General features: G+C 37.2%; 1 protein-coding gene across 2 annotated transcripts in view; it reads right to left on the reverse strand.

The window, feature by feature from the left end:
* USP14 (ubiquitin specific peptidase 14) overlaps window positions 1-15,808 on the reverse strand; it is a 53,822-nt gene that overhangs the window by 13,916 nt on the left and 24,098 nt on the right. For both annotated transcript variants that reach the window (NM_001045496.1, XM_009433734.5), the window contains 4 exon segments: window positions 217-302; window positions 656-736; window positions 1,586-1,716; window positions 5,466-5,524. In NM_001045496.1, coding sequence (NP_001038961.1) covers window positions 217-302; window positions 656-736; window positions 1,586-1,716; window positions 5,466-5,524 — 357 coding nt within the window.

Genomic DNA, 15,808 nt, shown 5'->3' on the forward strand with positions numbered 1-15,808 from the left:
GCAGAACTGTTTGAACCCAGGAGGTGGAGGTTGCAGTGAGTCAAGATCACACCATTGCAATCCAGCCTGGGCGACAAGAGTGAAACTCCATCTCAAAGAAAAAAAACCTCTGAAGAATTTTTCTTCTACCCACCACCAATCAATCAGCCAATGATGCTATTTATGCCAATTCTAATAAGGTATGAGTATAGTCTATATCTTGGCTCATAAGGATACGTAGTTTCAAACTCAACACCGAAGAACTGATCGATTAAACTTTTCTTTTTAGAAGGTGTCGCTGCCGATGCAGATGAGGAGTCTGTCTGCAAAAATTAAAATAAAATAAAAATTCCAACTTTATATAAATATTAATGTAGATTTTCTTCCACACAATCCAGTTTAGTAATACATATTTTTTTAAAATGTAGTCCCTTACTGTAAAATCCTTCAAAAAACATTACCAAAAATCAACAATGAATTAAGTTTAATAAATAATACATTAAATTTAAATGTCGTATGCGAGCTTCCAAATTCTGACTACAGATTGAGCATCTAAAGTATTTAAATACACATCTACCTATAAGATGGAACTTATTTTAAGCTTTTGAGGGGAAAAAAAATTTAAAAAAAATCAAGGTATAACGAAAGTCTATAATCACAAATATATTTCAATTACCTCTTTAACAGAATCATCCTCTATGGCTTCCAATTTCTGTTGCAATACTCGCATCATTTGTATCCAACATTCATTAGCATCCTGTAATGTAAAAAAAGACAAAGTAAGTAATCCTGGCAGTGAATGATCTACAAAGTTCTTCCAAAATAATCACTGTCTCCTAGGCAAGAAAGTGGTTTCCTTCTTTAAAAATATTAAGCCAAATAAGACATACGATCTTCCAAAAAATAAAGCATTCTAGAATAGCTTATTCATTCAACAGACATCTGCTGAGCTCCAGTTTGTGCTAAACACTGTACTAGATACTCAGCATAATAGCAGTGAATACATAAAATTCAAGTAGAGATAAGGGTTATGAAGCGAAAAAAAGCAGGATGGAAACAGTAAGTGATCAGGGGAAGGGAAGTGTGCTATTCCAATAAGGTCATCAGGGAAAGCCTAAGGCTTTGGCCTTGGAGCCATGAGACCTGAAGGAGGTGAGGGAGCTGGTCTTGCACTTATCTGACAGCCAAAGAACAAGAGCAAAGGCCCTGCAGGAAGAGGGCACTTGAAGGGTTTAAGGAAGCCTGTGCAGCTGGAGAGAGGCAAGCAAGGGACAGAGTGGTAGCAATGAACTCAGAGAGAAAGCCAGGGGCTAGAGGATTTAGGACTGCGGTAGAAAATCACTAGGGAGTACTGAACAAGGGGCCAACATAATCCTATCTTCATTTTAAAAAGGACGTTGCGGGCTGTGTAGAGAAACTGCAAAGGGGCAAAGGCAGAAGCCAGATGATCAGTTAAGACTACTGTGCGGCTCCAGGCAAGAGACAGCCGTGGCCTGAACTAGAGAAGACTGATGTTTATATTTCGAACTATGTTCCAGTAAGTATGGTAAATGTAGGAAACCTAAGTTTTACATTTACAGAATGAAAAATACCTTGCCCTAATTACCTGTTGAAGATACTGTCCTTGTTCACCCTTCTCGGCAAACTGTGGGAAAGCCATGTGCAAAAACTGCAGTAGAATAATAGGTGGAATACTGGAAGAAGTTTTATCCATGGAATCAAACAAATCTCTAAGGGCTTAAAGACAAAGCAAACATTGCCTTAGTAAAACAGTCACATATTATACACGCGACTGTAAATTAATTTTAATTAATACAAACAAAAACTTACTTAATTTTTTTTTTTTTGAGATGGAGTCTTGCTCCGTTGCCCAGGCTAGAGTGCAGTGGCGCGATCTCGGCTCACTGCAACCTCCGCCTTCTGGGTTCAAGCAATTCTCCTGCCTCAGCCTCCAGAGTAGCTGGGATTACAGGCACACGCCACCATTCCCGGCTAATTTTTTGTATTTTTTTTTTAGTAGAGACGGGGTTTCACCATGCTGGCCAGGCGCTGGTCTCCAACTCCTGACCTCATGATCCGCTCACTTCAGCCTGTAACCCCAGCTATTCGGGAGGCTGAGGCAGGAGAACTGCTTGAACACAGAAGCGCCTCCCGAGTAGCTGGGATTACAGGAGCATGCCACCATGCCTGGCTAACTTTTGCATTTTTTTTAGTAGAGACAGGGTTTCGCCATGTTGGCCAGGCTGGTCTCGAACTCCTGACCTTGTGATCCGCCAGCCTTGGCCTCCCAAAGTGCTGGGATTACAGGTGTGAGCCACCACACCCAGCCGCTTAAATATTTTTAAGTGTATCTACTCTTTGACAATTGTTGGACTCTCAATAAGAAAAAAAAAATCCTTTTTAAATCTTAAAGAACTCACCAGAAGACCTTACAAAGCAATCACTAGCTGTAAACAACTTCTGAGCCCTGCCTCTCTCTTTCTTCTTGCCAGCCTTTGTCTTCCCAAACAAAGCAGGGCGTTTTAATTCAGTACAAAGAACACATAACCTCTGTTTAGGGACAAACAGGCATAATGTAATTGTTCTGCTACTCTGCCAAGATCAGGATAGCGGGTCACCTCTCCCAACTTACCTCCCTTTAAACCTATAGTTGGTTCTCATCTACTCAACTCCTGGAGATTTAAATCTGGGTCCTTAAACAGCTGACTCTACTGGAGAGCTAAGTACCAAAACTACTAAGAATTTACCTTCTTCAGAAAAACTTCTTTCCACTTACCCCTCTCAGCAGCATGAATCTCACAGTCATGGACTAGTCTGTTCTCTTGGATTTCGAACCATTTCTCCTCTGCTGACTTCCTAGTGATCATACCTTGCCCTCCTTCATGTACAGCAAAACTCTTCCTCTAGCTTATCTCAACTTGTATGTTTTATTAATACCCAAGATGTGAAATGTCACCTATCATCATTATACAGACTGAACCCACCAAATACTACAGCATCTTAGCACAAAGCAGGGGCTCAATAAAATGTTCCTGAATAACAAAACTGAACACAATGTTTAAAAAATATTTTTGGAGGGAAGGCTGAAATTTGGGCATCACTACCAAGCTAATTATTTTTTTAAATAAAAGCCTACATTTTAACAATACTTTATACACTACTCAAAAAAACAGATGATTTAAGATCTAGTATATACCATCAACAGAGCATCTCAAAAGTATTTCATTAGTTTGAAAGAAAAAGGTCAAGAAGAAATATAGATTAAAAGAGACTAATAAGACATAACAACTAAATGCAATGTGGGATCTTAAACTGAATCCTGAAGAAGGAAAAAAAAAAACTTTTTTAATGGACAATACTAGGACAGTTGGCAAAATCTGAATAAATACTGTATTTTAGGGTACTGTGTGAAACTCCCAAATTCTAAAAAAAGAGTTTGTTTTTTGAGACAGTGTCTCAGTCTGTTGCCCAGGCTGGAGTGCAGTGACACAATCTCAGCTCACTGTAACCTCTGCCTCCCAGGTTCAAGCGATTCTCGTGCCTCAGCCTCCCGAGTAGCTGGGATTACAGACATGCACCAACACACCCGGCTAATTTTTGCATTTTTAGTAGAGACGGGGTTTCGCCATGTTGGCCAGGCTGGTCTCAAACCCCTGGCCTTAAATGATCTGCCCGCCTCAGCCTCCCAAAATGCTGGGATTACAAGCATGAGCCACCGCACCCAGCCCAGATTCTCAAAATTAAGAATTGTCTTGTGGTTATGAATATCCTTATTGTTATGAAATACATACTGAAATATTCAGGAATAAAACACCTGCTGTCTGGCGCCTTATTCTAAAATGGTTCAGAAAAAAATTACATGCATAACGGAAAAATGAGAAACCAAATACGACTAAAAGTTAGTAACTGGTGAATTCTTACAACTTTTCTGTAAATTTAAATGTATTTCAAAACAAAAAGGTAAAAAATCGAGAAGCAAAAATGTGAAGAACAGTATTTTTCATCGCATCAATACTATTAGCCGCATATATGATGTTGCAGAAGCTGCTGAAATTCTAAGTTATTCTAAGATACATGAGCTGTCAAATGAAGTAGATATAAATGATCACACTTTCTCACTAAAAACTTCATTTCAACAAGTAAGTCTACTTTAGGAAAAAAAGTTAGAGTAAAATCTCTCTAACTGCAAATGACACAAAAGAAACCTGTTTATAATATCAAAAATCAATGGTTGACAACAATGAGACAACACTTCATACCTCTTGGATGGCTATAGTCAAAAAGACATACAATACTAAGTGCTGGTAAGGAGACGGAGAAATCAGAACCCTCATACCCTTCTGGGGGAAATGTAAAACGGTGCGACTCCTTTGGAAAATTCTGGCAGTTCCTCAAAAGGTTAAATATAGTAATCGTATGACCCAGTAATTAATTCCACTCCTAGATGCATACCAAAGAGAAATGAAAGCATTTGTCCACACCAAGACTTGTACACGACTGTCAGGAGTATTTGTAATAGTCGAAAAGCAGAAACAACCCAAATATCCACCAACGATGAATGGATAAATGATATGTGGCATGTCCATACAAGGCACTCTTATTTAGCAATAAAAAAGAATGAAGTACTGATACATGCCACGATGTGGATGAATTCTGAAAACATTATACTAAGTGAAAGACACCAGTCACAAGAGACTACATATTATTTAATTCCATTTAGAGTAAAAGTCCAGAGTAGGCAAATCTAGAGAGAAATAACACATAGATAAATGGGTAGGGCTAGAAATGGGAAAGGAGGTGACTGCTAGATGTTATGAAGTTGCTTTTTGGAATGATAATGTTCTAAAATTAACATTTTAGTAATATTTGCACAACTCTGTGGATAAACTAAAAAACAATGAATTATACACTTTAAATGGGCGGATTTTATGATATGTACACTATATCAATAAAGCTGTTAGAGAGAGAGTAAAAAAAAAGGCATGGCTGTAAAACCCTATTGACCTAACCCAAAGATTTAACAGTATTAAAATGTCCAAAATTAGGTGGGGGTTATATTCTCTTATGCAATGAAGAAACCAGTTATTTCTATCCTTTAAGATTACTATTTCTCCTCACACACATCACTTCTTTACACCAATACTCACTAAGACCCTCTTTTATAATGATACATGGATTGTGATAAAACCCGTCGCTGGCTATCCCCAGAGTCAACCCCAAAGATATATTATACAAATCAAACCTGAAGCCAAAATTATAATTTAATCCAAAAAAATCCAAAGATTATTTTTCACAAAGGACAGACATCATTGATTGATAATCTGGACGATAAAATAAGTACCAAGTTGTTTAACTTAAGTATAATGTACACTCCAAGCTTAATGAGGTGATGTTTTACAAAAGACATTCTGTAAACTGCAAAGGATTGTGAGTGAAAAATAAAATGTCTTACTCCTATCAAAAAGTAGTATATTTAGTATACAAACCTGCAGTAATATACTGCGCTGAAGCCATTTCCCCTGAAGCTCTCAAGGCACCTGCATACCTAGGAACATTAAAGACGAGTTAAACAATAGAATTCAATTCATTCTAACATTCAAATGGGAAGAAACCAGTTAAAAGGAGTTCTTATGACACGCTCAACTGCAAGTTCCTCAGAGTTGTTCCCACCTTTCCTTTTCTTCTCTTCTGGTCTTGCATGACCAGAAATATGGAGAAAAAAAGGAATGCTGAAAAGGGAATTTAGATGGAGCCTACTTTAAGCTCTTTCCCTTTGTCAAACTCATATAAAACGAACATTTCATTTTATTTTTTATTTTCTGAGACAGAGTTTTGCTCTTGTCTCCCAGGTTGGAGTGCAATGGCATGATCTTGACTCACTGCAACCTCTACCTCCTGGGTTCAAGCAATTTCTCCTGCCTCAGCCTCCCAAGCAGCTGGGATTACAGGCATCTACCATCATGCCCAGCTAATTTTTGTATTTCTAGTAGAGACAGGGTTTCACCATGTTGGGCAGGCTGGTCTCAAACTCCTGACCTCAGGTGATCCACCCACATCGGCCTCCCAAAGTGCTGGGATTACAGGCATGAGCCACTGTACCCAGCTAAAACAAACATTTTCTGAAAGTATTGTGAAACAAAACTATTCATTAATTACAAAGAAAATAAAATAATACAATCTCTGAAATAACTTGGAAGAAACAAGCATTAGATCAAAAACATTCAATCAAAAATCATACACCTACATTCAGCATTAGCTTGCTGTGTATCATTAAATAGGTCACTTAAGGTTGTAGGTCAGTTTGCTCATCTGTAAACTGAGAAGCTTCTATTAAATGATTTCTAAATTCACTTTCAGCTTTATGATCCTCACTTAATTTACAACAGTACAACAAACTGGCCATGCAAATTCCTTTTCAAATGACTATTCAAACCATAGTCATTACTCACACATGTCTTATTACAAAAGCTCAGAAATTATCATTCAGTTAATATCAAACATTGAAGTGAGAGGGAGATTGCATATACACTATGATTAAACTATGTGTACATATTACACACCCATTAGAGTGACTAAAATCAAAATTAAAAAAAACTAGTATCACCCAATATCGGCAAGATTGTGGAGCAATCAGAATTACTGATCTAGTCAATAATAATATGAATGGATCTCCAAGCTAGATACTGAGTGAAACAAGCCAGAACAAAAGAAAAGCATGACCTGTAGGATTCCATTTATTTTACGTTTCAGAATGTGCAAACTAATATGAAATCAGTAGTTGCTGGAAGGGGGTGGAGAGGATAAGGATTAACTGAGAAAAGGCACGCCCAAGAAATTTTCTGAGATGATAGAAATGTTCTATACTTTGATAGGGAAATGGATTACAGAGAATTTGCATTTGTCAAAACTGATCAAACCAAACACTTAAGATATATGCATTTCACTAGATGTGAATTATATCTCAATTTAAAAAGCAAAATCTCTATGCTTATGTTAAGTAGTATGAAAGAAATCACAGAGAGTATTGTGTTAAATCGTACTCAATTGAAGGATTTTGTTTTTCCCTTTTTCATTTGTTTGCATCTTTCGGAAACTGTTGTGACTCAACGAATTTTCTTAATTTTTCAATACACAATAATTCACAATAATGCCTGAATTATGTGTGTTCATTTTTAAAAACCTGAAAATCATTACATTTCCCTGTTAAGACATTTTAGCAACTTCTTAAAAGGCATTTTTGAAATTAAAATTAAGTACTAATATAGCAGACATACCCTGAACATCACTTGGGTATGTAATTAGCTATATAATCGCTGCTGTTACTGAATTTTACTTCTTGTTATAGGGTAACATGAATATGTAACTATTTCTACATTTATGGCAAAGATACACTAATGAATTATCAACCTTTTTTTTGTAACTAAGGAAGGTCATATGTAATTTAATATCCAAAAAAAAATTTCCATATTAGAGCAATAAAATGTAATTCCTAATTCATGTAAAACCATCCATTAAGCCAAATAACATTAACACTGAAGTTTATAAAGAAAAACTTAGAAAATAAAAGGAAACTGACAGAAATACTGAGAGGTTTTACAGTCAAAAGTACTGAGAATCTTTCCTTATCTCTGTCAAGTCAATAAATAAAAAGTAATGATATAGAAAATCTGAACATAATAAAATTAACCTAATGTCTATTATACTTTGACACCTACAAAGAGAGGACATTTTGACTTTTCTAGTCCCTATGAAATATTCAATCATACATCAGATCAAAAAGACAAACTCAAATTTCCAAAAACCAAAAGTTATGTAGGCCACAATCCTTACCCATAGTGAAATAAAGTACATTTATAACATATGCTTTCATATATGTGTTTCTAAATCCACTGGCTAAATAACTTGGCTTAAACTCTTGGGGGTGGATGTGGAACAGATGGAAAGCACATATAATGCTAATGAAAATATGAATTGGTACCTCCGTTTTTGAAACTGGTTGGCAAAACATACTAAAACTGAATATATACATCCTTTTATGACCCAGCAGTTTCACTCATATATATTTTGTGCATATGCATACATACTCATATATACCCAACAGAAACAAATGCATGTGCCCAAAAATGTACTAGAATATTCAGAGTATATTTTTTCATAATCACCAAAAACTGAACATAAACCAAATATTCATCAACAGAAGAATGGATAATAACTTGGTAGTACAGGACACAACGGAATACTATACTATATAGTATGAATATAAATGAACCACCAATACACAGAACATGGATACACTAAACATCATGAGCCAGACCCATTACCCAGTCATCAGCCAGACAAATGGGCCCAATTTGTACATTTCTGTTCATAGAGTTCAAAACTGGTAAAACTGATCTATGAGATTAGAAGTCAGGATAGTATTTCCAATTTGGGAAACATAAACGGTGTTAGTGATTAAGATCTGTGAGGGGATTTTTAGAGTGCTAGAAGGGTTCTGCCTTTATTTTGAGTATACGGATGTGTTCACCCTGGGACAATTCATTGAGTTGTACACTTATAATTTGTATACTTTCGCATGTTATACTTCAATAATCAAAAATAAACGCGCCAGGCATGGTGGCTCTTGCCTGTAATCCCAGCACTTGGGAGGCCGAGGCAGGTGGATCACGAGGTCAAGAGATCGAGACCATCCTGGCCAACATGATGAAACCCTGTCTCTAATAAAAATACAAAAACTAGCTGGGCATTGTGACACGCGCCTGTAGTCCCAGCTACTCGGGAGGCTGAGGTAGGAGAATCACTTGAACCCAGGAGGCGGAGGCTGCAGTGAGCCGAGATCATGCCACTGCACTCCAGCCTGGAGGCAGAGTGAGACTCCTTCTCAAAAAAAAAACAAAGAAAAAACAAACAAAACTGAGCTAAAAGGAAAAGACAAGAGACTTTGTAGTGGCTTTTGTTAACATTTGAACAGCCTCATCTAACAAATAGAGAACAAGCAAAATCTGAGAACTAAATGCTTTCATTACTACACAAGGGTAAGTAAACAATCCACATATGAAACTTTAAGTTAGAAAATAGACAATAAAACAAGCCTAAGGTAAACAGAAATAAGAAAAAATTAATATAAACAAAAGTAGGATGAATCAGACAACTCAAAAAATTGAATGAACAAATCTAATAGCCAATTCCTTGAAAACTAAAATACAAATCTCTAGCAAGAAAATCAAGGGAGGAAAACACAAATATAACAAATAAATAAAAATACAAAAAAAACCATACAGGTCCAATAGTAGAATAACTCTTAAGCTGAAATTAAATTTAAAGACAGGACAATTTTGTAGGAAAATATAAATTACCAAAACTGACTTTAGAAGAGAATAAGTACATTTAAAATACCCCAAAGGCCAAGCACGGTGGCTCACGCCTGTGATCCCAGCACTTTGGGAGGCCAAAGCCGGGGGATCACCTGAGGTCAGGAGTTCGAGACTATCCTGGCCAACATGGTGAAACCACGTCTCTACTAAAAATACAAAAAATTAGCTGGGCGTAGTGGCGGGTGCCTGTAATCCCAGCTACTTGGGAGGCTGAGGCAGGAGAATCGCTTGAACCCAGGAGGCGGAGGTTGCAGTGAGCCAAGATCATGCCACTGCACTCCAGCCTGGGCAACACAGCAAGACTCTGTTTCAATAAAATAAAATAAAATAAAATAAAATACCCCAAAAAAGCTGAGTGCAGACAATTTCATGGGCAAGGCTTTCAACAACAGATCAGTCCTATAAAAACATGAAAGAAAATAAAAGTTCCAGGAAAAGATGGACATAGAGCTAGCGTAACTGTAACACCAAACCCTCACAAAGAAAAAAAAAAAAAGCCAGAGGGAGACAGAATGCTATATATCAGTCTTACTAACAAATGACCCCAAAAAATCCTTTTAAAATGTTCCAGCAAATTAAATTCAGCGCTATATATTGAAAGAATACGAATGTATCAGGAATATAGTCTACTATTAGGCTAACTATTAACATAATGTATCACAAATAGATCCAGTGAGAAAAATCTTAGTACTAGGTCAACAAACAACATTTGACAATTTTAACATGTATTTCTTATTTTTAAAAAAACCTCCAGTAAACAAATGGAGGGATACTTTCTTAACATTCTTAAGAATATTTCCACCAAACCTGAGGGGAAGAAGACAAGGAGAAAAAAAGAAAAAAGAAAAAAAGAACATTTCCACCAAACCTAAGATCAATATTTAACCCTAAAATACAACAGTCTTATTAAAATCAAAAACAAGAGAGAATTCCACAACCATCTACTATTTAACATTGTGTTAAAAGTTCTAGCCAGTGAAGCACGAAAGAAACATGAAGTAAACTACCTGAAACAGACAAAAATAACCTGAGTAATGGATTTGATTATCTATTTAGAAAATCCAAATACTAATAGAAAATATGCCTTATTTCCTCATAAATATATCATAAATAAATCATAAACATCATCATAACTAAAATGTGTTTTCAGGGTAAATAAACGTGTTTTCAAGGTAAATAAAAACTACATTAAAATTTTCATAGAATATAAGGACTATTTCAATATTAGGGGAAAGTATATCTTGGAACCATGGAAATCTGATATTTGAAATTAGTACTCCTGATTTCTTCCCATCAGCTAGCAGGGCCAATAACAAAATGATCAAGGGAAAATTCATCTAACATTACAAAATACAAAAATTCAAAACAGTTGGAAATAAAACACGTGAAAAAAAAATCCATCTTACTGAAAGTCAAATAAGACCTGAAACAATGGGGAGACAGCCTATATTCCTGGATGGGGAGGCTAAATATTGCAAAAATGTCAATTTATCCCAAACTTAAAGCCATTATGGTCAAAATCCCAAAGGCTGACACTCCCACTATATATCCATTTAGAGGGAGAAAGGCGTATTGAACATGACTATGAAGTTCAAAGAGATGTAAAATATGGATCAAACTATCCGGTAATATACTGAAAGTAAGAAGTATGCATTACTACACACCAGATGGTTAAAATGGCATAATACAAACACATATCGAAAATCAGACCTCAATAAATAAACCCAATTAGAAAATCTAGGAACAGGTCTCAAAAATATTTAATAATAATACATATGATAAAAGATCAATGTGTATCAATATACAATAAATGGTGATGAGAGAAAAAAAGAGAAACCTAGATTTTTACCTTAGAAATGTAAGTCACCAATAAACTCACGAGTAAACAGTAGTTCAATCTTACCAGTAATCAAAAAATATTTATCATTATAATATTTTACATTGATGAATATGTACAGAATGTAGCATTCATATTTTTCTACCTTTTGGGATAACAACTGCCAATATCTAAAAGGTCAAACTATCCACTCTAATTTATTAACCCACTAACTCCACTTCCAGAAATTGATCCAAAGAATCCTATGCATCAAGATGTACTGCAGAATTGTTAATATGTAAGCATAAAAACAAAGACATGAGTACAAATTTAAGACTGTTTGAATTGGTTATAAAAAACACATACACTGCTACACATATGTTTAAAGAAAAAACCCAAATATAACACAAATCTTCATCCCTTTCTCTTTTTTTTTTTGAGACACAGTCTCCCTCTGTCGCCCAGGCTGGAGTGCAGTGGTGCAATCTCGGCTCACTGCAGCCTCTGCTCCCGGGTTCAAGCAACCCTCCTGCCTCAGCCTCCCGAGTAGCTGGGATTATAGGCGCCTGCCACCAAACCTGGCTAATTTTTTGTATTTTTAATAGGGACGGGGTTTCACCATGTTAGCCAAGCTGGTCTTGAACTCCTGACCTTCGGTGATCTGCCCGCCTCAGCCTCCCAAAGTGCTGGGATTACAAGCATGAGCCACTGCTCCTGGCCCATCTCTTTTTTTAAGAGACAGGGTCTCATTGCATTGCCCAGGCTGGAGTGCAGTGGCATCATCACAGCTCACTGCAGTTGCAAACTCCTGAGCTCAAGCATTCCTCCCAGCTCAGCCTCATGAGTAGCTGGAACTACAGGTGCACACCACCACACTCAGCTATTTCTTTTTTATTGCAGAGATGCGGGTCTCACTATGTTGCCCAGGCTGGTCTTAAACTTCTGGCCTCAAGCTATAGATTCAGCCTCCCAAAGCACTGGGATCACAGGCATGAGCCATCACATCCAGCCCACGGCACATCTTCAATCTGTATGAATTAAATGTATGATGCATTTTCATCATATCCTGACATAAGGGCTGAGAAGATGGCTGAGAAAAAGTGAATATCAAATATGTAGACTTTTCTGTTATTTAAAATTTTTTTGTCAAGAACAAGTTGAAATCAATTACTTAGAATGAAGATATGTGTGCCAGATGTGGTGGCTCACACCTGTAATCCCAGTATTTTGGCAGACTGAGCTGGGAGGATTGATTGAGGCCAGGAGTTTGAAACCAGCCTGAGCAACATAGCCATCTCTTGTTTCTACTTAAAAAAAAAAAAAAAAAAAAAAAATCAGCTGCGCATAGTGGTGCATGCCTGAGGTCCCAGCTACTCGGGAAGCCAAGTCAGGAGGATCCTTGAGCCCAAGAGGTCAAGGCTGCAGTGATCTGTGATCGTGCCACTCCAGAGCCTGGGCAACAGAGCGAGGGCCTGTCTCAAAAAATAAAAAATAATTTAAAATTTTTTAAAATTTTAAATGAAGATATGCCCTCAAAAAGCTAAAAAAAAGAAAATAATTTAAGTAGTGTAAGCAATCCCACATGCAATTCCACTCAATGAACATATCCCCTAGACAGCTGTGAGATGAGATATGGGGCTTTTCTGTTCCCTCTGAGTGTCTCAGTTCTTGCATGCCTCTCATAATATGAGCATCTCACTGAACTGAATGAGACTCTAGTGTTAACAGACAAATATTTTCAGCCAGGCACAGTGGCTCACACCTGTAATCCCAGCACTTTGGGAGGCTGAGGCGGGCAGATGACTTGTGAAGATTTTGAAACCAGCCTCGACAATATAGCAAAACCCGTCTCTACTAAAAATACAAAAATTAGTCAGGCATGGTGGCACACACCTGTAATTCCAGCTACTTGGGAGGCTGAGACAGAAGAATTGCTCAAGCCCGGGAGGCAGAGGCTGCAGTGAGCTGAGATTGCACCACTGCACTGCAGCCTGGGTGAGGGAGTGAGACTCTGTCTCGAAAATAAATAAATAAAAAATAAGAAAAAAAAATGAAAGAAAATCAGCAATCTAGTAACTGTTAACGCTGTGTATATTGAGAGCTGGGGCTTGCCAGTCTCCAATACAACAGATACGGCCAAGTGATACTGTCTTTTGAGGAGTAATTTATAGAATTTTAGGATGATTTTTTATAACACAGTTTTCACTCTAGGTTCTAAATTGAGAATTTAACTCCAGGAGTATGATGAGATTCCACTGTTGGGCGGCATTAAGCAAGCCATTTCAAACCTTATTTTCACCTGTGCCTATAGTTCTTGATCCTTACTGCCTCTTAAGCTAATCCAGTCTATTTCTCTTGAACATACTTTCCTTCTACCCTCCATCATTATACATCCCACTCTCTTTTTATTTTATTTTATTTTTGAGACAGGGCCTCACTCTATTACCCAGCCTGGAGTGCAGTGGCACACTGATGGCTCACTGCAGGCTCGACCTCCCAGGCTCAAGCAATCTCCCACCTCAGCCTCTGAGTAGCTGGGACTACAGGCACACACCACCATGCCTGGCTAAATTTTGGTTTTTTGTTTGTTTGTCTGTTTTGTAGAGGTGGGGTTTTGCCACGTTGCCGAGGCTAGTCTCAAATTCCTAAGCTCAAGTGAGATAACCGCCTCGGCCTCCCAAAGTACTGGGATTACAGGCATGAGCCATCACACTCGGGACCCATACCTCCCACTCTATAGAACCTGCCAAAGACAAGTTCTGCTAAGTATTTGTGAGGATGGTCTTCCTCATCTCCAGCTGTAAAACACCTCTTGTGGAATGTTTTTCTGTTCTTTCATTCTTGTTTTATCAGTTAGTGCCATTTTTCCAAAGACATACCACCATCCGTGACATCTTGTATCAATTACGTTAGTAAGTGCACTCTCTTGAGAAAATTTAGAATTCAAAAACTACTTCTTTTGTTTGGCATCAGAGGTTGCTGTACAAAAAAAAGAAAAAATACTAAAAATAAAAACCAAAAAGCGAAAAAAGTAACTTTCACTTTTTATTTTTTTTAAAAAAAGGAAAAACAAAAAATACTTCTTTTGGTTTCAGGAAAATAGAACCACATAGGATGAAATCTCCCCTGCTTACACAGAACTCTTTCCAAAACATAAAAGAGCACTCTCTCAGGAACAGAGGCTAAAAGGCATCCAAGAAGAAAACAGTAAAGAGGAAATCTTGGAAGTGAGCCAAGGCTATCTCCATCAGCCACTCCCACGGGTGCTGGCCAGAAAGCTACCCCAGCAAACTACCTATTCAGATAATTTGCAACTGGGACATAAGGAAGAGAATATGGTTGCATGATATGAGCACACAACCTTTAAACAAATGAGGGAAGAACAACCCTTATATCCAAAAAGAACAGAGTTAAAAGGCCAAACAACAAGGAAAAAAAAAACCGTTAAACAAAAATACTTCAGAGCCTCAGAAAAATAAAAGCAGGATTTAGATCCAAAAATTAAGAATAAGGAGTTATAAAAAAGAACAGAAGTCATGATAAGTAAGCAGTGAAACAAAGTAGACATATGAATCAGTAAAATGTAAGACAGAACTGAGGCATTTTCCTAGAGCACATCACATAAAAATTATAAAAATTTAAAACACGGAGGAAAGTTAGAAGACTAAAAAACAGATCTAGAAATTTTAATACGTATAAGAAACCAGGTGGAGGAGAAGCAGTATCTAAAGAAATAATGACCAAGAAATGTCCTAGAGTTTGCAACAAGAGTCCTCAGACTAAAAGTGCTCACTGAGTACTTTTATAAGATAAATAAAACCCACAGTCTCACATTCTTGGAAAACTGGGGGAAAGAAAAAAAAAAAGAGAAAACCCTAAAAGCTACTAACAGAAAAGAATAAAAATCAAGACTGATATCAGACCTCTCATCAGTAAGCATGGACACACAAAAATAGTGGAGAAATAACGACCAATCACTGAGGAAAAATGGCTTTGACCTAGACTCTTGCTCCAAGCAATATTATCATCCAAGGATAAGAGGAAAGGGTAAAATAAAGCAATATTTTGGGATATATATAAAAGACACAGTAAGATTCACCAGGCAACTTTTTAAGAAAAATTAAAATAAAAACTATTAAAGAATAAAATAATAATCTTAGCTACCTAGAATTCAGAGGATAATTTGAATGTCAGTACTCTGCTTAAAATCTTCCGACGGTTTCTCTTCGCCCACAACACGAAGTCCACACTTCTTAAAAATGACTTCAAGATTTCTGGCTGGCCCCTGCTAATCTCCCATCTATCACCGTTTCTACATCCATCCTTCTCCAGGCAGTTGCACTGAGTATGTTGCAGTCTCCTGCCTCCAGACTGTTGCTTAAAATCTCTTTCCTCCAGTCCACTCTCACACTTCCCTAACCTCTCATCCAGGCTGGGATAACACCTAACTGTTTAAATACCAGTTACTCTAAGAAGTCTTCCCAAACTATCCGCAGATACCCCTGATGAACTCCCTTAGATGTTCTCATAGCAGCCTACATTTCCCATCAAAGCAGTTCTGAAACAGTACCTGTTTACTTGATAGTCTTTCTCTGTTAGACTGTAGATGCCTTGAAGACAGATACTGTGTCTTGTTCAC

The sequence above is a fragment of the Pan troglodytes genome, chromosome 17, assembly GCF_028858775.2.
Source record: "Pan troglodytes isolate AG18354 chromosome 17, NHGRI_mPanTro3-v2.0_pri, whole genome shotgun sequence".
Classification (NCBI taxonomy): Eukaryota; Metazoa; Chordata; class Mammalia; order Primates; family Hominidae; genus Pan; species Pan troglodytes.